The 21,800-nt window shown below is 38.7% G+C and overlaps 1 protein-coding gene and 1 pseudogene across 1 annotated transcript; both read right to left on the reverse strand.

Moving 5' to 3' along the window:
• Positions 1 to 3,454: 3,454 nt before the first annotated feature.
• On the reverse strand, positions 3,455 to 4,390 carry LOC119514639 (olfactory receptor 1P1-like). The gene has a single exon (XM_037810453.1). The coding sequence runs from the start codon at positions 4,388 to 4,390 to the stop codon at positions 3,455 to 3,457; it is 936 nt and encodes a 311-aa protein (XP_037666381.1).
• An 8,740-nt stretch (positions 4,391 to 13,130) lies between these two features.
• On the reverse strand, positions 13,131 to 13,831 carry LOC119514977 (annotated as a pseudogene).
• Between the last annotated feature and the right edge of the window lie 7,969 nt (positions 13,832 to 21,800).

The following is a 21,800-nucleotide window of genomic DNA, read 5'->3' on the forward strand; positions in this document are numbered from 1 at the left end:
AGCATATGGTGATACTTATTAGGAGTGAAATATTATGAGGCTTTTTTGTGGGCATGGAAAATTTCTTATAAGATGATGACAACAAGAAGGAAAACTATTTCTACATGTACAGAAAAATACTAGAAGTATATATACCAATGTGTTGCTTGTGTTTTTCTCTGGGTGATGGGTTTAGAGGTAACTCTTACTTATGTCTGTTTTCCACTGGACAGAGATCTAGGGTTTCTCCAAGGCAAGGAACATTTATTCCTCTCTCTAAACCCCTGGAGCCCAGGCCAGGACCTGGGACCCAGAAGGCATCAGTAAGTGTTTGCCTGTTAGAAGGTTATGGGGTTAAGGCTCCTGTGAGCTTTGGCTCCTCTGTGATACTCAATTCAGGTGATAATCACTGAAAAATGACTCTGCTGCCCAAGGAAGCTCACTGAGTAAATTTGGGTTTTTGGAGTTTATTGAACAGAATCAGGGAAAGCTGCCTGGAGCCCCTTGGAGCATGTCATTGGTTAGAGGTGACACATACTCCTCCTGAAACATAATTCCTGGCCACCAGGACTTTACATCTCTCAAGGTCAGATAGAACAAAAGCAGCCTTGACAAACACTTTGAACATTAGTTGACCTTTAATGTAATTATTGATACATTCAGGCTTACTTCTGCCATCTTGTTTTTTGGTTTACTGTTTGTACTAGTTAGTGTTCTCTAGGAAAACAGAATCAACAAGAGATAAGTGTAAATATATGATTTTATAAAAGTGTCTTGCAACTTTAGGGATGCACGAATCCAAATTCCATAGGACAGGCAGCGAACTGGCAACTCCGATGGAGGTGTTTGATGAAATCCTCATGAAATGCTTCACTGGCAGGCCAAAGAAGAAATGAAGGTTCTCTTTTTCCCTTAAAAGTATTCAACTGATTTTATTCAATCCAGCTGATTGAATTCTTTCATTGAGGAAGACATGCCATTCATTGATGTAATCAGTCACAGCTGCAGTCAATTGACTGATGGTTTAATAAACCAGCCTTCTGGTTTATTAACCAGCCACAAATGTCTTTGTAGTAACAGTTAGGCCAGTGCTTGCTTGATCAGACACCTGGATACCATCACCTGGCCAAGTTGGTACAGGAACCTAACCATCACACTATTCAATCTGACATTTTGTTTGCTTTGTCTGTTTTTTTGTTTCACTGTGGTAATGCCTACATGTATGTTATTTTGACATTTTTTAGAATTCCATTTTGATGTATCTGCAGTATTTTTGAGTGTATCTCTTTGTATGGTTTCTTTAGTGGTTGCTCTAGGTATTACATTATATAAACTTACCACAGTCTCCTGTAGTGACATTTTACAGTTCAAGTGAAGTATAGAAAGCTTACTTCCTTTATGTCACATTATCCTCTCTTGTTTATAATTGTTTAAAATATTTCCTCTACATACATTTAGAACCACATCAGACATTGTTGTAATTTTTTCTCAACTATCAAACATAATTTATAAATCTAAGGAGGAGAAAGAAGTCAATTGTGTTTACTGATATGATGACTGTGTTCTTTCTTCCTTCGTGATCTTCCAAGTTTCTGTGGTTTATGAGAAATCTGCTGTCATTTGAATTGTTTTATTTTCCCCTACAAGTATAGTGTCATTTCTCTCTCATTGCTTTGAAGAATATTTTCTTTGTGGTTAGCTTTCAGAAGTTTGACTATGATATGTCTTGGTGTGGATTTCATTGGATTCACTCTTTTTGGGGTTCACTCAGCTTCTTGATCTGTAGGTTAATGTCTTCTATCAAATTTGGGAAGTTTTCAACCATTATATCTCTGAGTACTTCTTAAGCCCTCAGCCTCTTTCTCCTTCCTTCCAGTATCCCATTAGAGTTCTATAGGTCCTTAAGGCTCTGTTCAATTTTGTTCAGTGTATTTACTCTCTTATTTAATTTTTTATTAATTTTTATTTGAAAATACTATATTTATACTCTATATCCACCAATCAAAAATACCTCCTCCAACTACACCTCATTCCCTGGTAAACTCTAATCAACTTTCTGTTTCTGTTAATTTGCAATTTCTAGATATCTCATGTAAGTGACATCATACAATATCTGTCCTAATGGGCCTTGCTTATTTCATGCAGAATAGTATTTTTGAGGTTCATCTATGTTGCAGCATGTCTCAGAACTTCATTTCTTCTTATGGCTGAAAAATATTCCATTGTGTGTATGTACTACATTTTGTTTATTCTTTCATTTGTTGAAGTTTCAAAAGAAGGAAACTTGAGAAGACACAAGATTCCTCTACTGCAAATGTGCAAGTCAGAGTTCAAACCAGCCATGACCTAAACAGCTAAGGAAGAAAGTTAGAGACTAGTTGCACACAAGTTACTATAATATTTAACCTCTATTTATTATATATTCTCATTATAAATTTCTATAAGTCTGTTTACTAAAAGGAACATACGTGACTTACTAAAAAGAATATAGATCCCTCTGGTATTATTGAAAGATTTGTTTGCACATTTGCAGAGATTTTTTACTTGTAACCTTGAGGCAGTAAGTATTTGTATAATAGGCAATAGCTATATTTGTAGTGGAAAAATTGGATTTTCTCACTTAAAATTGTAAAATCTTTGCAATATGATATTGATCTTTCTTGTTGCCTTAGTTTCCCAGGAATGCTGTAACAAAGCACCACAATCAAGGTAACTTAAAACAACAGAAATGTATTGCCTCACATTTGTGGAGGCTAGAACTCTGAAACCACAGTGTTGGAAGGGCTGTGCTACCTCTAACCCTGTAAGGGAGAATACTTTGACTCATCCTTCCTTCTGGTACTGTGGCAGCAATTCTTAGCATTTCTTGGTTTACTGCTGCAACACAACAATCTCTGCCTCATCTGTCACATGGCATTCTCCCATGTGTCCATCTATGTGTCCAAGTTTTCCTCTTCTCATGGGGACTGGTTCATATTGAGTAAGCCCCAAACTAATCCAGTGTGGCCTCATCTTAACTAATTCCATTTTCATTACTGTATTTCAAAATAGAGTCATACTGTGAGATACTGGGGGTAAGGATTTCAACATATATTTTTGGTAGAAAAAAATTAAACTCTTAGCCCTCACTAACATTTTGATCATTATGCCACTTTCCATAACCTCACTTGTCTAAGTTTAAAAAATACTCTAAAGGTTATATAGATTATTAGCATGATGAACACTGCAAAAGACATTCCTTTTTTACAAAAGGTATTTAATAAGTAAAACTGATAAATGAGTAGGTTACTCAGATTAACTTTAAGCACAATACAAAATCTTGTTTCTCCTGACAGTACCAAACTCCTGGTGGGGATTCAGGGAGGGAACTAGTGATAAGGCACATTTGAAATTCAGAATGAGACCCTCGAGGTGGAAATGTCTGTAAGTCCCTCACTGGAGGGAAAGGAGCACACTTGCATTTTCTCTGCTGACATCAGTGGCCCTGCAAGAAGGAGATTTTGCCCCTGAGAAGTCTCCCCAGTGCATTCTGCATGTCCTTGTTCCATAGGCTGTAAATGAAGGGGTTCAGCAGGGGAGTCACCACAGTGTACATGACAGCAGCTGCTGTGTCCTCCTCTAATGAGCTGGAGGAAGTTGAAGAGAGGCACAGATAAACCCTGATCACTCTTCCAAAGAACAAGGAAAAAACAGTGAGGTGGGAACCACAAGTGGAAAAGGCCTTGCACCTTCCCTGGGCAGAGGGGACACAGAAGATGGCTGAAACAATGTGGATATAAGACACCAAGATAAGCATAAAGGGGCTTAAAATAACTGCTCCTCCCACAAAGAGGAGGATAAGTTCATTGACCTGGGTGTCAGAGAAGGACACCTTTATCAGCGGGCCCAGATCACAGAAGAAGTCAGGAATGATCTTCTCTGAGCAGAAGGAATGCTGGAATATGAGGAAGGTGTGGGTAAGTGTCCAGCAGGCAGTGACCATGAGGATGCAGCACTGGGGGCTCATGACCACCATGTAGTGGAGAGGGTGGCAGATGGCCATGTAGCAGTCATAGGTCATGGTGGCCAGGAGAAAGATGTCCATGTCCCCAAAGTTCAGGAAGAAGTATAGCTGAGTCAGGCATCCTGTGTAGGAAATGGACCTGCTCGTGGTCTGGAGGTTCACCAGGGCCTTGGGCACAGTGGTGGAAGTGAACAGGATGTCTGCACAGGACAGGCTGGTGAGGAAGAAGTACATGGGTGTGTGGAGAACCCTGTCGGTGTCAATGACCAGGACAATGAGCAGGTTCCCAGTCACAGTGACCACGTACATCCACGGGAACAGCAGGAAGAAGATGTGCTGCTTCTCTGGCCATGCTGAGAGTCCCCAGAGGAGGAACTTGAAGATGCTGGTCTGGTTCCCTCCTGCCATGAGCCCAAGGTCAGAGAGACAGACCTTGAGTAAGACACAATAAAATTCTCTAAGCTATTTCACTCTAGACAATTGGGAACATGCCATTCTGCAAACTCTAGAGAAGAGGAATAAAGAATGGTGTTAATGTATTTCTATGGACCATCCACTATATGCACCATGTATATTTATCAAATCCTCCTAAATACACAATGCTAGGAAGTGTGGGAGACAAACCTTAAGAAAACTAAAATAGTTTGCTTGTTTGGTTTCTCTGTACTCCTTTCTGTCCACAATTTCTTTAGTTGTAGTTTCTTTTTCTGCAGTTGTACTCTCAGTGGATTCAAGATAATTTCCTCTATTCATTCATTCATTCATTCATTCACTCATTCATTCTACAGGTTGTGTAAGTACCAAGCTGCAACCAGTACAGTGCAAGGTATGCAGGATAGTGGAAATCCTTAAGCTCAGATTTTTTAATCTAATGGGATGGACTTCCCATATTAAAATCCTATAAAATTGGTGATTTGGAGTCCTTCCCAAATTCAGGTGCCTCCAAACACCTCTCAGACCACAGACAATATCTGTTCTGATCCATTGTGCCCAGGAAAGCAAAATCAATATTCCAAAGACACAAGTTCACATTATCCATTCTGCCAAAAACCAACTCAACAGTCTAACAGCTATTTCATAAAGGCCCACTGTGTACATGTTACTCTTCAAGACATCAGGGAAACTACATAGAAGAAATCAAAATATTTAGTCTCTCTCTCTCTCTCTCTCTTTCTCTCACACATAGACACACACACACACACACACACACACACACACATTCATTTCTGACACAAACCAGAAGATGGCAGGAGAGGAAGGCTTTCTGGGCCATAGGAGTATCTCAGGGTTTCACCAGGTGGATGTGGACAATATGTTTAGAGACACCTCTTGAGCCCAGAGGAGGAGGTCAGAAGACAAGGACAGGTTAAGAGATGGGGAAAAGGAGCTTTGAGCAGGGAGAAGGGATTGGAGGCTGAGATGAAGTTGGACAGGGAACTGAGAGCTGAATTAGGGAACTGAGGACCTAAGTAGGGAACTGAGGGCCTACATAGGGATAGTTTTACAGATACTTGAGCAGGTCACTGATGTCAATGCTTGAGTAGGCATGATACCTAAAAATTTCTGTTCCCTCCATGTGTGGAACCAACTTAGAATTAGGCACAGGGGTTAAGCAATCAGGTGGAGAAAAGAAAATCACCTGTATTACTGAAAAAGACTAGGCTGTAGAATGTGTCTTAGCTGTGTCCACTAAGTGAGTTCTTTTTATGTCTACTTTTCCATAATGAAATATATCTTCCTTTCCAGGCTCAGCTGGATAATCATAGATCTCTCACAGGAGAAGAGCTGCCCCTATAAAACATGTAACTTGGAGGAAAATAGCAGAAAGTGTGTTTTCTGAAAATGATCCAATTCCTGAAGAAAAAGGAGAAGCTGACGACCAAAATTCAGTAATCAGGTAAGTCCTCCAGGGTTGAGCTACACAAAAGCAGTGGAGTGGGGCCAGGGATATTCATCTGATGGATAAACTCTTCACATGGAAAGAAACATCAGGAGGAGGAAGTAAGTATTCCCCCAAGTGAAGAAGACAACTTTCGATGGTATTTCTTTCCATCTCTGACTGGCAAGATGCCATGCATTTACTAACGTCACCTACCACATAAAATTTCACTGGTCCTTCTACACAAAAATGTTGTCCTTAGAATTAACTTCCACAACATTTTGCTTATAAATCGTCTATGAGTTTTACTCTTTCAGCACTTGAATTGAATATTTTTGTGGCCCTATGAAAAAACCCAGATAGTCTTTTATATTTTTGTCTTTTGCGTAGTACTTTCAACAGTGCCTTGAAAATAGTAAGATTTAAGCAAAAAATTTTATACTTTCAATGAAATGGAGAGAGAGGTATCCCACAACTCTAAAAACCTTGTCAATGAAGAGAAGAAAAAACTCCAGGTGAACATAACCAGTGTGGGAAACTACAGCCATGAATCAAGTTAGGTAAGTGGTGGTAAATTACCAGAAACCAAAGAACGGTAGTCAATTTCCAGAATCCACAAAACTTAACTAATATTCATGCCTATAAAGAGGGCCTTACCCGGAGTGATGAGTGAGGTAGAAAAGTCTTAGTAACAATACAGTACACTAAGCACAAGAGAAGATCATGAGAAAAAAATGTGAAAATTGTACAGGAAACCAAAGCTGTAGATATTAAAGAAGCCTCCGTCTCTCAGGCGAGGGAGTCCTTGAGCTGAAAATCTAGGCAAGTTTTCCAAATTTTTCCCTACTTTCTACCACAACCAGCCAAAGGATATTCTTGCTAAATCTCTGCTCTAGAAAAATTTGAATCATTCTAACATGAATAGTAACTAATGGGGAAACTGTTGGATCTACACAGAAATGTCACAAGAAAAAAGTCCTGAAGGGGTGTAAATCTCCAGCTACGTGGTACATGACTCCTGGGGATGAGCCTGGACCCAGCATCCTGAGATTGAGAAAGCCTTCTTGGATCAAAAGTGGGAATAGAAATGAAAGAAAATAAAGTTTTGTGGCTGGGAGATTTCAAATAGTCGAGAGGTCATTCTGGAGGTTTTTCATAAGATATATCTTACAGATATCCCTTTTTAGTTTCTAGTGCATTAAAATAGCTAGAAGGAAATACCTGAAACTGTTGAACTGTAATCTAGTATCCTTGATTCTTGAAGATGACTGTATAGCTATATAGCTTTTATAGTTTGATTGTGTGATTGAAAACCTTGTGGCTCACATTCCTTTTATCCAGTGTATGGAAAGAAGAGTAAGAAAATGAAGGCAATAAATATATATTGGTGGGGGGATGAGGTATGGCAGGTTTGGGGTGTTCTTTTTTTATTTAGTTTCTATTTTTATTCTTATTTTTTGGAGTAATTAAAATGTTTAAAAATTGATAGTGGTGATGAATGCACAACTATATTATAATACCATGAACCACTGATTGTACACTTTGGGTGATTATCTAGTATGTGAATATATCTCAACCAAATTACATTAAAATAAAAGCCCTGAAAATTCAAGTTTCCCATCTGAAAAGAAGTCACTACAGAGAAACAATTGTAGAGAAAAATTCCAACAAATATGTCATCCAATATGCCAAAGGCATTATCAAGAAACTGAAAAGACAACCTACAGGAGCATGTCACTGTGAGCAAAAGACAGGAACAGAGCAGGGAGGAAGGGAGAGCAGGGCTCCAGGAGCCGATGGGAGAGGGGCCTGGACCCCTCACAGCTGGATGGAGGTCTCTGGGGATTGCATCCGACCCCTGGATGAGGTGGGGCTGGGTGAATTGGGCAGGATCCCTGGCTTTGCCATACCTGAGAGTACATGCTCAGGGAAAGACCCCCACCCTAAGGAAAGGGGCATCTTGTGTAAAGTTAATCGAAGTGAGTTTATTTGTGACAGAGCCTCATTGCTGAGAAGGGGAGTGCAAGGGGTGAGGGTAGGATGGCATTAAAGGGAAGGGAACTCAAATTCAGTGGGTCCCTTCCAGGGTCCTGACCCAGGACCTTCCATCACCATCTCCTAAACCCCCTCACTGGAAGTAGTTGTTGCTATTGGCCTGTCATAAATGATGAAACTGAGGCTCAAAGAGGCTGAAAGACTTGCCCCAGGGTCACAAACTGATAAGTAGCAGGATCTGGAGTTGATCTTTACCCTTATGACTACAAATCCATTGTGTATTTTGGAAGGGAGAATGGTGGTGTGAAGCAAACATTTGGACCCAAATAGCTACATCTGGCCAGCTGCTTGTCCCTTCTGATCTGGGGCAATGGGTCTCCCTCTCATGGTCCAACAGACCCTATCCCATGTCCCATGAGTCCCTCCACCAATGCCCAGCCTGACCCTGGTGCTCTCCCTGTGACCTGTTCATATCAACACCATCATCTCTCCATCACACACGGCCTCCCCCCACTGCTCAATCCTCACCTCTGAACCTTCTCACTTGCTCTCCCCTCTGCCTTGAGCACTCTCTCTCCACCACCAATCACTCCATATTCATTTAAATCCTATTCATCCTTTAAGTCTCAGCATAAATATTCCAAAAGACACCTTCTAGGGTTTTCTGTACTTTGCTAGGTATTCCAATATTAACCTTTATCCCCCTATTTCAATACCCATATAATTTATGCTACTTTTTTAAGTCAGGTACACCACCGGACTGAAATCTTCAAGAAATCAGCCCCCTGTGGTTCTGTTCCCCACTGTGATTTCCTGGTACCTAAGATAATGCTTGGCACAAAAGAGTTGTTCCATAAGCATATGATGCCTGAATGACAAAGGTGTAGAGTGGACACTGGCAGATGCACAAAACAACCCCACTGTGTTACAGTCAGGAAACTGAGGCCCATGAAATTTAAAGAAATGCAAAGGATCTTATAAAAAACTAGTTTCCCAAAATTTCTGTGTTGCCTTCCATTTGACCCTATCTTCTTAGACGCCTAGAACAATGTACTGTCTGCAGCTTGGTATGGTAGACTAACAAAGAATGCATGATTTAGAGCAAGAGATTAGCAGATGTTCTCTTTTCCCCAAAACCTGTGACTTCCTGATGCAAAGCAGCAGTTCTGCTAGAAGGAATTTATCAGTCAAAGCACAAATCCCTTTTCCAAATGCCCAGCATTCTGAGTCTACTCAGTGTGGCTAGAGACTGAAATCCCCAGCTGTCCTAAAATCCCTCCTTGTCTGTGGAGCCTTCCCTGGCCATAAAAGCCTACAGGGAACCTCCTTTGTCCACTCACCTCCACTCACCTAATTTTTGTACTCCTTATTCTGTACCCCATAGACTGCCAGGAAATCTCTCACCTTATGGTTGGGAAGGCTTCCTTCCACCCACACAGTTCAAGTGTCAAGATTTTGTTTTACTTTCACTGTCAAATGTTTACCTTACTTGACTTGCACTCTTTGGAGATGGAGACCTTGCTTCATTTACCTGCATATTCCTTTCACCTCCTAGGACATGCTTGGTTGTGTTTGCTGTTAAGAGCAGAGAGAGCTCAGAACTTGAATCCCTTCACAAACATAAAACTTACCTCCCTGTCTGTGAACATCTCAGCCACTGTCTCTTATGTCCTATTGCTTCTTGTTCAGTCTCCTACATCATTGGAAATTAACATGAAAAAGCTACCTGAATATTCAGAGGCCATCCTTCCCTGGAGCAAAGAACTCAATAGGTTCATGGTTGGTTTTTTAGCCTCTGATGCAGCAAGTCTTTCCTACAACCCAAATGCAGCAGTGCTGAAGATAGGGAGTTTTCTGTTCATTAACATCTGGACCTCTGGCATAATCCTTAGTGTCTCTAGCCCTGAGTTATAAGGAGACTTGCCCTATTTGTTTCCTAAGTGGCCACAGTGTGAGCCCTCTTGGGTGCCTTGTGAGAAATGGGAACTTAATAATTGTCTTATGCTCTATGCATTCCCTTGGGAGCAGTTTCTGGGAAGGTGGAAAGGAAGTGGTCCAGGCGTATTGGGATTTTCTCCAAGAAAAATTCACTGCCTATATCTTGGACTGAACTAGAAAATCCTCCCAATCCATCAAAAATACCTTTTTGGTCCCTGTTATGTGAAATGTCACCTATTTTAATGAATTACAAAAGGTCTATGCTAGAATTATAATTTCATGTGTAGCACTAGTCACCCCTTGAAAAGTAGAAAATGTATGCATTCATGATCATTCTCACTTTAGTGTAGATTATTTCTCAAATTCTTCATGAGAAGGTAACTTTAAGCTTCATTGGAGAACAAGAAGGATATAGACTGGGGCACAATGGATGGTGAGACTCCAACCAGAGGAAGTCAAGGATCAAGGTACACTACCAAAAAACTTAACTACATTTCAAATGAATAACAGAACTGCACTGAATGGTGGGGAAAGAATTAACCCAAGTCACTCTTTTTTTTAAAATTCAATTTTATTGAGTTATATTCACATACCATGCAGTCATACAAAGCATACATTCAATTGTTTATAGTACCATTATATAGTTGTGAGTTCATCACCAAAATTAATTTTTGAACATTCTCATTACCACCCACACAAAAATAATAAGAATAAAAATTAAAGTGAAAAAGAACAAATCAAGTAAAAAAGAACACTGGGTGTGTTTTTTTTTTTTGCCCCCATTTTTCTATTCATCCATCCATACACTGGACAGGGGTGTGTGGTCCATATGGCTTTCCCAATCATATTGTCACCCCTCATAAACCACATCTCTATACAATCATCTTCAGGATTCAGAAGTTCTGGGCTGCAGTTTGGTAGTTTCAGGTATCCACTGCTAGCTATTCCAATTCATTAGAACCTAAAAAGGTTGTCTATATTGTTTGTAAAAGTGCCAATCAGAGTGACCTCTTGGCTTTTTTGTAATCTCTCAGCCACTGAAGTTTATTTCCTTTCTTTTCACATCCCTGTTTTGGTCAAGAAGATGTTCTCCATCCCATGATGCCAGGTCTAAATTTTCCAGGGGGAGTTATATTCCACATTGCCAGGGAGATGTACTCCCCTGGGTGTCAGATCCCACATAGGGGAGAGGGCAGGGATTTCATCTGACAAGTTGGCTTAGCTAGAGAGAGAGGGCCATATCTGAGCAACAAAGAGGCATTCAGGAGGAGACTCTTAAGCACAATTATAGGCAGGCCTAGCCTCTCCTTTGCAGCAACAGTCTTCCCAAGGGCAAGTCCCATCGTAGAGGGCTCAGCCCATCAAACCACCAGTCCCCTATGTCTGTGAGCACATCAGCAACCATTGAGGTGGGGAAGCCCAATACCCCTGCATTCTCCACCAGCTCCTCAGGGTGGCTCTGCAAATTTTTTCATTTTTTTTAATTAACTATAAACTATATATAAATAGAGTAAAAATCATTTCAAACAAACCATAACAAGGGAGTAAGAAAAAGGCAACTAACCTAATATAACTACTTTACTTTCAACATGTTCCTACTCTACCCCAAGAAAATAACCTAATATACATTTCTATGAACTTGTTCCTACTATACCCACCAGAAATTAACAAACTGTAGTCATTCAGGGCATTCCCAGAATGTTAAATTTACCCACAATAGCTTATCTGTTCTTATTGAGTTATCGTACCCCCTTGATTAATTGCTCTATCACTAATTCCCCTACATTCTATATTATAAACCATTTATTTTACATTTTTCCAATGTTCACATTAGTGGTAGCATATAATATTTCTCTTTTTGTGCCTGGCTAATTTTTCTCAGCATTATGTCTTCATTTCATCCATGTTGTCATATTTCATGACATCATTCCTTCTTACTGCTGCGTAGTATTCCATCGTGTGTATATACCACATTTTATTTATCCACTCATTTTTTTTTTTTTTCATGATGAATTCTGTAAAATTTTATTTTCTCAATTTTGGTTTTCCTCAAAACTAAAATGGAAACAAGATGTGAGTTTTGCTCTCTTAAATAGCAATCAGTTATTCACTTATTCCAGAACACAGAAACATTAAACATGCCATCAATTAGTATGTTATTACTATTATAAGTCCAAAATAATAAAATAGTAATAATTATAATCATGACTCATTTTATATGTTCCTGAATCTTTTTTATCAACCCAGAGAAAGTTCATGTTAGCTAGACAATAGAACCTCTGAAGAAGGCTGAGGGAAAGGTGAACTGATGAAACCCATGACAAGCAGTTCTTCACCTCTGTTGAGCACTAAGACCAGGAGGTTGCCAAAATACCACGGGACTGCCAAAGAAATCACACCCTGCTTGCTGGCTTGTGCTATGATTTCTCAAAGTCCCTTCCAGTTAGGACTGAAATGCACAACTACTGAAGACTACGTCTCAGGCTATCAGTCCTCTCTTTGTCCTGATTAATCTGTTCAGTCTTTTAAGGGGCAAGAGGGAAGAGGAATAAACACAAACCATGTTCTTCGAATGTGCAAAGTTAAATTGTCCTGAGTTATAACTGTCTGCTTAATACAGTGATATCATGTTCTCATCTAAGAACCATCTCATAATTTATTTAAAGAATGACACAGCTGAAAGAGATATTTAGGAAGACATTTCCAGGCAGAGCTGAATTTAAATCACCCTCCAAATAAAAGTCTGTCCTTTTCTTTATTGAAATATTTTATCTGGATTTACATGAAAATTAATCAATTGATTTTACCAAAAGACCATGACATATCAATTCTACTGCCTCTAATAGAGTCAATAATTTTATAAATTAAGGTGATTATAAAGTCATTTGTAAAAACAGTATCAACTGAGACTTTCTTGCACTTATTACTAATCCATTATAAACAAATAACAATCTTAAAAACAAAAATTCTAGAATAAGTACAGTTAGACCAGTACAGATAAGAAAGTACAAGGAGTTCATTGGTAATGCTATACCAAATGGATAAAAAGTAAAATTGATTTTATACTGTAAAGTTATACAAGTAAATAATAAAGCTCCTATCATTTTTTCTTGCATACATGCTTAGATTTCTTAAATAAATAACAGAATGCTCCATTTCATGCACTTCACTAGGATCAACCCCTTAGAAAAAGACTGAAAAGATTTGATAATCAACTCCCAAATTTCATGCTTCTTTTATCGTTTATCAATTTCCTGACATTTAACATAAGCAGCAAAGTATTTTCAGTAAGTTTAGCACTTGGGTCTAGAAAATGTCTTGAAGAGCCCTGGCAAGTTACATATATCCCCTGTTGCTTTTGGTTTCCCATCTCTTCTTTGCTTCAAACCCCCATGCAAGTTTCTTCTTTTTCCAAACAACCTGTGAATTTTCAGCAGCCTTCTTGGCTTTTACAAAATTTTGGCAGGCAACAGCTTTGGCAATTTTTACACCAAGCTCTCGAGTAGCTAGCTGGTTGCTGAGTTCTTCGGCTTTCTCAGTATTCCACTCTTCCACAGCCTGGTCTATGCTCTTTTCAAGACCTGACTTCTCAATTTTTTCTTTTTTACAGCGGGGTCAAACCTTTCATTGACTCCAAAATACTGAGTAAGTTACTTCCACTGGATTTCATTTGGTGAGTGTTCACCATGAGATGCTTCTTCATTGTTCAATTTATCTTTCCTGGAGCGCTTTCTTTTTTTCCTCCTGAATCTTGAGGCTGAGTTTTTCTGTTCTGAATGTTTTTTATGCAATTCTTGAAATTTATTCCACATATTTAATGAAATTCCAGATGGACACTCTTCATATGCATTTACATTTGCCTCTGTTTCAGTTTTTGGTTCATTTGTAGGGAACTCTGAGATTTCTAATTTTCTAGTGGCCTGATCTTCTTTATCTTCCTGTAAGTTAAATCCAGAGTTCTCTACTATGGCTTTGTCTTCAGAGTTTGACTCAACATCACTTTCATTTAGACCAGGAGGTAGCAGCCCACTCCACATCTTTTCTTTTTTTGCAGATTTGGTTCAGCCTCAACAGTTGTTGATTCTATGAAACATCCTCACCAAAATATTCTCTTAGTTTATTAAGAGGAAGGGCTCTGGCATCTAACAGCTCCAACTGGAATCTTGACTCCACCACCCACTAGTGACATCAGGAAATCATTTAGTGTATCTGACCCTCAGTTTCTTCATAAGGTCCAGGACTTGTGCAAGAGGGTGGCTCTAGAAAAGTACACCTTTTCCTGCTTGGCTGCACAACCCAGAACTCTGCAGGCTCTCTAGAAGCAGTGCCACACTCCAATCCCAAAACGGGAAGAATCCCCTCCAGGACACAGGACTAAACCCCGCAGATTCTGGTGTAGAATCCCTAGCCGGTAGGCACTGGCCACCCGGCAGCCATCTTAAGACCTATCCATTCATTTTTCTTTTTTTAATTCAGTTTTATTGAATTATATTCACAAACCATACAGTCATCCATGGTATACAATCAACTGTTCACAGTATGATCATATAGTTATGCGTTCATCACCACAATCTATTTCTGAACATTTTCCTTACATCAGAAAGAATCAGAATAAGAATAAAAAATAAAAGTGAAAAGAGAATACCCAAACCATCCCCCCATCCCACCCTATTTGTCATTTAGTTTTTACTCCCATTTTTCTACTGATTTTTTTTCAATTTTTTAACTTTGTTTATCAAAAAATTAAAAACAAACAGGCAAACAACAACCAAAAAAAAACCCCACAACATTTCAAACAAAGCAATGGATTAAGGAAAACAAATAACCTAAAATAACTACTTTGCTTCCAATATATCCATTCATTTTTGAAGGACATTTGGGTTGTTTCCATCTCTCAGCAATTGTGAATAATGCTGCTTCGAACATTGGTGTGCAGATATCTGTTTGTGTCACTGCTTTCAGATCTTCTGGGTATATACCAAGAAGTGCAATGGCTGGATTGAAGGGTAACTCTATATCTAGTTTTCTAAGGAACTGTAAGACTGACTTCCAGAGTGGCTGAACCATTATACAGTCCCACCAACAATGAATAAGAGTTCCAATTTCTCTACATCCTCTCCAGCATTTGTAGCTTCCTGTTTCTTTAATGGCAGCCATTCTAATAGGTGTGAGATGGTATCTCACTGTGGTCTTAATTTGCATCTCTCTAATAGCTAGTGAAGCTGAACATTTTTTCATGTGTTTCTTGGCCATTTGTATTTCCTCTTCAGAGAACTGCCTTTTCATATCTTTTGCCCATTTTATAATTGGGCTGTCTGTACTATCATCATTGAGTTGTAGGGTTTCTTTATACATGCAAGATATCAGTCTTTTGTCAGATACATGGTTTCCAAAAATTTTTTCCATTGATTTGGCTGCCTCTTTACCTTTTTGACAAATTCCTTTGAGGTACAGAAACTTCTAAGTTTGAGGAGTTCCCCTTTATCTATTTTTTCTTTTGCTGATTGTGCTCTGAGTGCAAAGTCTAGGAAGTGGCCGCCTAATACAAGGTCTTGAAGAAGTTTCCCTACATTATCTTCTAGGAGTTTTATGGTACTTTGTTTTATATTGAGATCTTTGATCCATTTTGAGTTAATTTTTGTGTAGGGGGTGAGGTAGGGGTCCTCTTTCATTCTTTTGGATATGGATATCCAACTCTCCCAACCCCATTTGTTGAAAAGATTGTTATGTCCGAGTTCAGTGGGTTTGGGGGACTTCTGAAAGATCGGTTGACCATAGACCTGGGGCTCTATCTCTGAATTCTCAGTTCAATTCCATTGATCAATATGTCTATCTTTGTGCCAGTACCATGCCGTTTTGACTACTGTGGCTTTTTAGTAAACTTCAAAGTCAGGGAGTATAAGTCTCCCACTTCGTTTTTCTTTTTTAGTCTTAAGCAATTCAAAGCACCTTCCCTTTCCAAATAAATTTTTATAAATAGCTATTCCAAGTCTGCAAAGTAGGGTGTTGGAATTTTGATTGGGATTGCATTGAATCTGTAGATGAGCTTGGGTAGAATTGACATCTTATAGACATTTAGCCTTCCTATCCATGAACATGGAATATTTTTCCATCTTTTGAGGTCACTTTCTATTTCTTTTACTAGAGATATGTAGTTTTCTTTGTATAGGTCTTTTACATCTTTGGTTAAGTTTATTCCTAGGTACTTGATTTTTTAGTTGCTTTTGAAAATGGTATCTTTTTCTTGAGTGTCTCTTCACTTAATTCATTTCAAGGATATAGAAATGTTACTGACTTATGTGCATTAATTTTGTATTCTGCTACTTTGCTAAATTTGTTTATTAGCTCTAGTAGCTGTATTGTCAATTTCTCAGGGTTCTCCAGATATAAGATCATATCTTCTGCAATTAATGACAGTTTTACTCCTTCCTTCCCAATTTGGATGCCTTTTATTTCTTTGTCTTGCCATATTGCCCTGGCTAACACTTCTAGCACAACGTTGAGTAATAGTGGTGACAGCGGGCATCCTTGTCTCATTCCTGATATTAGAGGGAAGGCTTTCAGTCTCTCACCATTGAGCACTATGCTGGCTGTGGGTTTTTCATATATACTGTGTATTATACTGGGCAAGTTTCCTTCAATCCCTACAGTTTGAAGTGTTCTGATCAAAAAGGGATATTGAATTCTGTCAGATGCTTTTTCAGCATCTATTGAGATGATCATTTGATATTTCTCTTTTTATTTGTTAATGTGTTGTAACACATAGATTTTCTTATGTTGAACCATCCTTGCATGCCTGGAGTGAACCCCACTTAGTCATGGTGTATGATTTTTTTAAAGTGTCTTTGGATTTGATTTACAAGTATTTTGTTGAGAATCTGTTTATTAGCTCTAGTAGCTGTATCACCGATTTCTCAGGGTTTTCCAGACATAAGATCATGTCTTCTGCAAATAATGACAATTTTGCTTCTTCCTGTCCAATTTGGATGCCTTTTATTTCTTTGTCTTGCTGGATTACCCTTGCTAGCACTTCTAGCACAACATTGAATAACAGACGTGACAGTGGTTATCCTTGTCTCATTCCTGATCATAGAGGGAAGGTTTCCAATCTCTCAGCATTGAGTACGCTGCTGGCTGTGGGTTTTTCATAGATGCTCTTTATCATATTGAGGAAGTTTCCTTCAATTCCTACCTTTTGAAGTGTTTTTGCCAAAAAGGGATGTTGGATTTTGTCAAATGCTTTTTCAGCATCTATTGAGATGATGATTTGATTTTTCTCTTTTGATTTGTTAATGTGTTGTAATACATTGATTGATTTCATTATGTTGAACCATCTTTGCATGACTGGAATGAACTCCACTTGGTCATGATGTATGATTTTTTTAAATGTGTCTTTGGATTCTACTTGCAAGTGTCTTGTTGAGAATTTTTGCATCTATATTCATTAGGGAGATTGGCCTGTAGTTACCCTTTTTTTATAGCATCTTTGCCTGGTTTTGGTATTAGATTGATGTTAGCTTCATAAAATGTGTTGGGTAGTATTCCATTGTCTTTGATGTTTTGAAAGAGTTTAAGTAAGATTGGTGTCAGTTCTTTTTGGAAAGTTTGGTAGAATTCACCTGTGAGGCCATCTGGCCCTGGGCATTTATTTGTGGGAAAATTTTTGATGACTGATTGGATGTCTTTGCTTGTGACTGTTTGGTTGAGGCCTTCTGTTTCTTCTCTGGTCAGTCTAGGTTGTCCATATGTTTCCAGGAAGTTGTCCATTTCCTCTATATTATCCAGTTTGTTGGCATATGGTTGTTCATAGTATCCTCTTATAAGTTTTTAAATTTCTTCAGGATCCACAATAATGTCACCTTTCTCATTCATTATTTTGTTTATCTGGGTCTTTTCTCATTTTGATTTTGTCAGTCTCTCTAGGGGCTTGTCAATCTTGTTGATTTCCTCAAAGAACCAATTTTTGGTTTTATTTATACTATTGTTTTTTTGTTCTCTATGTCATTTATTTCTGCTGTAATCCTTGTTATTTCTTTTCTTCTACTTAGTTTGTGAATGGTTTGCTGTTAATTTTCCAGCTTCTTCAGTTGCTCCATTAGTTCTTTGATACTAGCTCTTTCTTCATTTTTGGTGTATGCATTTAGGGCTATAAATTTCCCCCTCAATACCACTTTTGCTGCATCCCGTAAGTTCTGGTATGTTGTGTTCTCATTTTCATTCATCTCTATATATTTAGCAGTTTCTCTTGCTATTTCTTCTTTAACCCACTGTTTGTTTAGGAGTGTGTTGTTTTAGCCTCCAGCTCTGTGAATTTTCTAAGTCTCTGATGGTTATTTATTTCTAACTGTATTTCATTGTTCTCAGAGAATGTGCTTTGAATAATTTCAATATTTTAAGTTTATTGAGGCTTGTTTTATGTCCCAGCATATGATCTATTCTGAAGAAATTTCTGTGAGCACTAAAGAAGAATGTGTATCCTGGTGATTTGGGATATAATGTTCTATATATCTGTTAATTACAGTTCATTTATCAGATTGTTTAGGTTTTCAGTTTCCTTATTGGTCATCTTGTCTTATAGATCTATCTATAGCAGAGAGTGATGTGCTGAAATCTCCCATAATTATTGTGGAACCATCAATTGCTTCCTTTAGTTTTGCCAGTGTTTCTCTCATGTATTTTGTGGCACCTTGATTGGGTGCATAGACATTTATGATTGTTATTCCTTCTTGTTGAATTGCCCCTTGTATTAGTATGTAGTGGCCTTCTTTCTCTCTCATAATATCCTTGCATTTAAACTCTATTTTATCTGACATTAATATTGCTACTCCTGCTTTCTTTTGGCTGTAGCTTGCATGAAACATGTCTTTCCATTCTTTCACTTTCAATTTCTTTGTGTCCCTGTGTTTAAGATGAGCCTCTTGCATGCAACATATTGACGGTTCATATTTTTTGATCCATTCTGCCAATCTGTATCTTTTAATTGGGGAGTTTTATCTGTTTACTTTCAACATCACTACTCTGAAATCATTTCTTGAATCATCCATCCTATCCTTTGGTTTATGTTTGTCAGATATATTTTTTTCCTCTCTCTCTTAATGTCCTTTAATGTACCCATACTGAATCTCTTTACTACTGAACCTATCTTCATCTCTCTCTCTCCTTTCTTTGTTTCTCTGTTGGTAGGGCTCCCTATAGTATCTCAAGTAGGGCAAGATTCTCATTAATAAGTTCTCTCTTCATTTGTGTGTCTGTGAAAAATTTAAACTCTCCCTCAAATTTGAAGGAAAGCTTTGCTGTATAAAGAATTCTTGATTGGCATTTTTTTCTCTCAGAATTTTAAATATGTCATGCCACTGCCTTCTCACCTCCATGGTGGCTGCTTAATAGTCACTACTTAGTTTTACACTGTATCCTTTGTAAGTGGTGATTTCTTTTCTCCTTCTGCTTTCAGAACTTCCTCCTTCTCTTCATTATTTGATAATCTGATCAGAATATGTCTCAGAGTGTGTTTATTTGGATTTATTCTATTTGGAGTTCACTGGACATTTATGATTTGTGTTTTTATGATGTTTAGAAGATTTGGGAAATTTTCCCCAACAATTTCTTTGAATACTCTTCCTAGACCTTTACTCTACTCTTCCTCTTCTGGAACACCAATGAGTCTTATATTTGGATGTTTTATATTATCTATCATATCCCTGAGGTCCATTTTGAAATTTTCAATTTTTCCCCCATTCTTTCTTTTGTTCTTTCATTTTTCACTCTGTTATCCTTGAGGTCACTGACTCTTTGTTCAGCTTCCTCTAGTCTTGTACTATGAGTATCCAGAATCATTTTAATTTCATCAACATTTTCTTTTATTTCCATAAGACCATCTTCTATTTATTTGCTCTTGCAATTTCTTCCCTATGCTCTTCTAGGGTCTTCCTCATGTCCTTTATATCCTGTGCCATCCTCTTGTTTTTCTTCAGTTCTTTGATTAATTGCTCCAAGTACTGTGTCTCCTATGATCTTTTGATTTAAGTATTTGGGTTTGGATTATCCATATCATCTGTTTTTTTATATGCTTTAAAATTTTCTGTTGTTTTTGGCCTCTTGGAATTTGCTTAACTTGATAGGGTTCTTTTAGGATATGTAGGCTGATTTAAACACTGATCTCTAATTTATCAGATCTACAGCTTGGTGGAGTTCACTTTCTCTAACCAGCATGTGGCCTCCACCAGGACACCTAATCCCCTCCAGCCTATTCTCCCCGACTTTGTCTTTGTGGTGTGTGGAAGTGTGAGTCTTGTAGGGGTCCTATTGGTGCACCAAGTTTGCATGTGTATTTGGTGCTGCATACCCTGAATGTGAGGTGTGTGAGCAGTTAGGAAGGGAGCGTGGCTTTAATTATCAAATCTCCCAGGTGTTCCTGGAGATTTAAAGCTGTTGCAATGGTCTAATCCTACAGTTCAGTCTCACCACAGATTTTCTCTGCTACTGACCCACAAGTCCTTGGTATTGGTGTATGGTCCCTGTGAGTTTTGAGTAGATACATCTTCCAAGCAATGCCATCCTAGGGCCTCTGCTGAGGTAAGACTGTGCTACATCACAAGTGAGTACCATCCCTCAAGGGGAATTCTAGGCTGCAGGGCCATGTAGGGGAATTCCCTTCCTGCTGAAAGCATGGTTGAATGGGGCATGTTAATTTCCCCCTTTTCACACAGCTCTGCCTTTCCAGCTCTGGGACAATTACCTGTGGGTGCACAAAAGGCTATTTTCCATGCCAGATTTGTGGTGAATGTGTGTGTTGCTGGAAACACTTCCCATCATACTGTGTTGTTTGGGGCAGCTCTGTGCTGTGTCACTTACACCTGGAAGGATCATTCCCAGACTGCTGGGAAGATGACTGTAATGGGTGTCCCCCTTTTCTTGGGATGTTATGGTGTTTAGTGAATTTTCTCAGCCACTAGACTTATTGCTTTGTCCCTCAGAGCTATCTTTGCTCTGCTCTTCCCTGGGCCCAATTGCAAGTCTTTGAGGCTTTCTGTAATGGACTTCTTAGAGTAATTGTTTTAGAAAAGGAGAAGATTAAAAAAGAAAGAAAAAGAAGGTCCCTCCTTGCAGACCTAATGGGCTATTGAAATGCTAAGAGTCAAGGAAATTAGGGCCATTAAGGAACAATCAAGAAAGTAGAGAAACCAGCTCTTCAGACAAGGGTCCTCACCCACTGAATTTGCATATGCCCTTAATTCTGTTTGAGCCCTGCCCTTCTCTGTTTTCTGTTCACTGGAACTCCAAAAATCTTTATTTTTATTTTTGGTTTTTTTTTTTTTTTTTTTTTTTTTTGCTGTTTTTGCTGGCCCTATCTCCTCTCTGCTGAGCTGACTGCTCCCAGATTCTCTAGTGCCTCATCTCAGTCTATCTATGTTTGGAGTTTTGATCAGCAATCTGAGTTTTCAATCAGAGCTGCAACCACAGATCTCCCTCCTGGTTCCCAGCACCAATGGCCCCTCCTCCTATGGGACTGTGCCTGGCAGACAGGGGCATGGGTCCCCTGGCCATGAGAACTTACAGATTCCAGTGATGTCAGCTATCCCATGCATTTGTGAATGTTGTATAAAATATGCCCAAAGTCAAATTGCTCTGTGGAGTCCAGGCCATGCAGTTCCTGGCTTTCTACATACTGCCCTGGAAGAGTAACTAAAACCCAAACCTCACCACTCCACCATCTTGCCTCACCTTGAAATAAACTTGAAAACCTGGATGAAATTGATGGGTCAATTGAACATAAATAGACTTAAGAAGAGATGAAAATCCAGACTCATGTCCATTGATAAGTTGATAATTTTTCAGTGATACGCCTGCAGAAAGTGCCAGTCTCAGACAGTTTTATGGTTAGTTATTTATAGAGTTCAAAAAATTTATAAATAATTTTTATGCAATTGAAATTGTGTCAGGCTTTGGAGAAAAGGATACTTCTGAACTTACTCTTAAAAATCCAGCATAATTCTGTAGTATATCCTG

The sequence above is a fragment of the Choloepus didactylus genome, chromosome 18 (genome assembly GCF_015220235.1).
Source record: "Choloepus didactylus isolate mChoDid1 chromosome 18, mChoDid1.pri, whole genome shotgun sequence".
NCBI classification, from domain to species: Eukaryota; Metazoa; Chordata; class Mammalia; order Pilosa; family Megalonychidae; genus Choloepus; species Choloepus didactylus.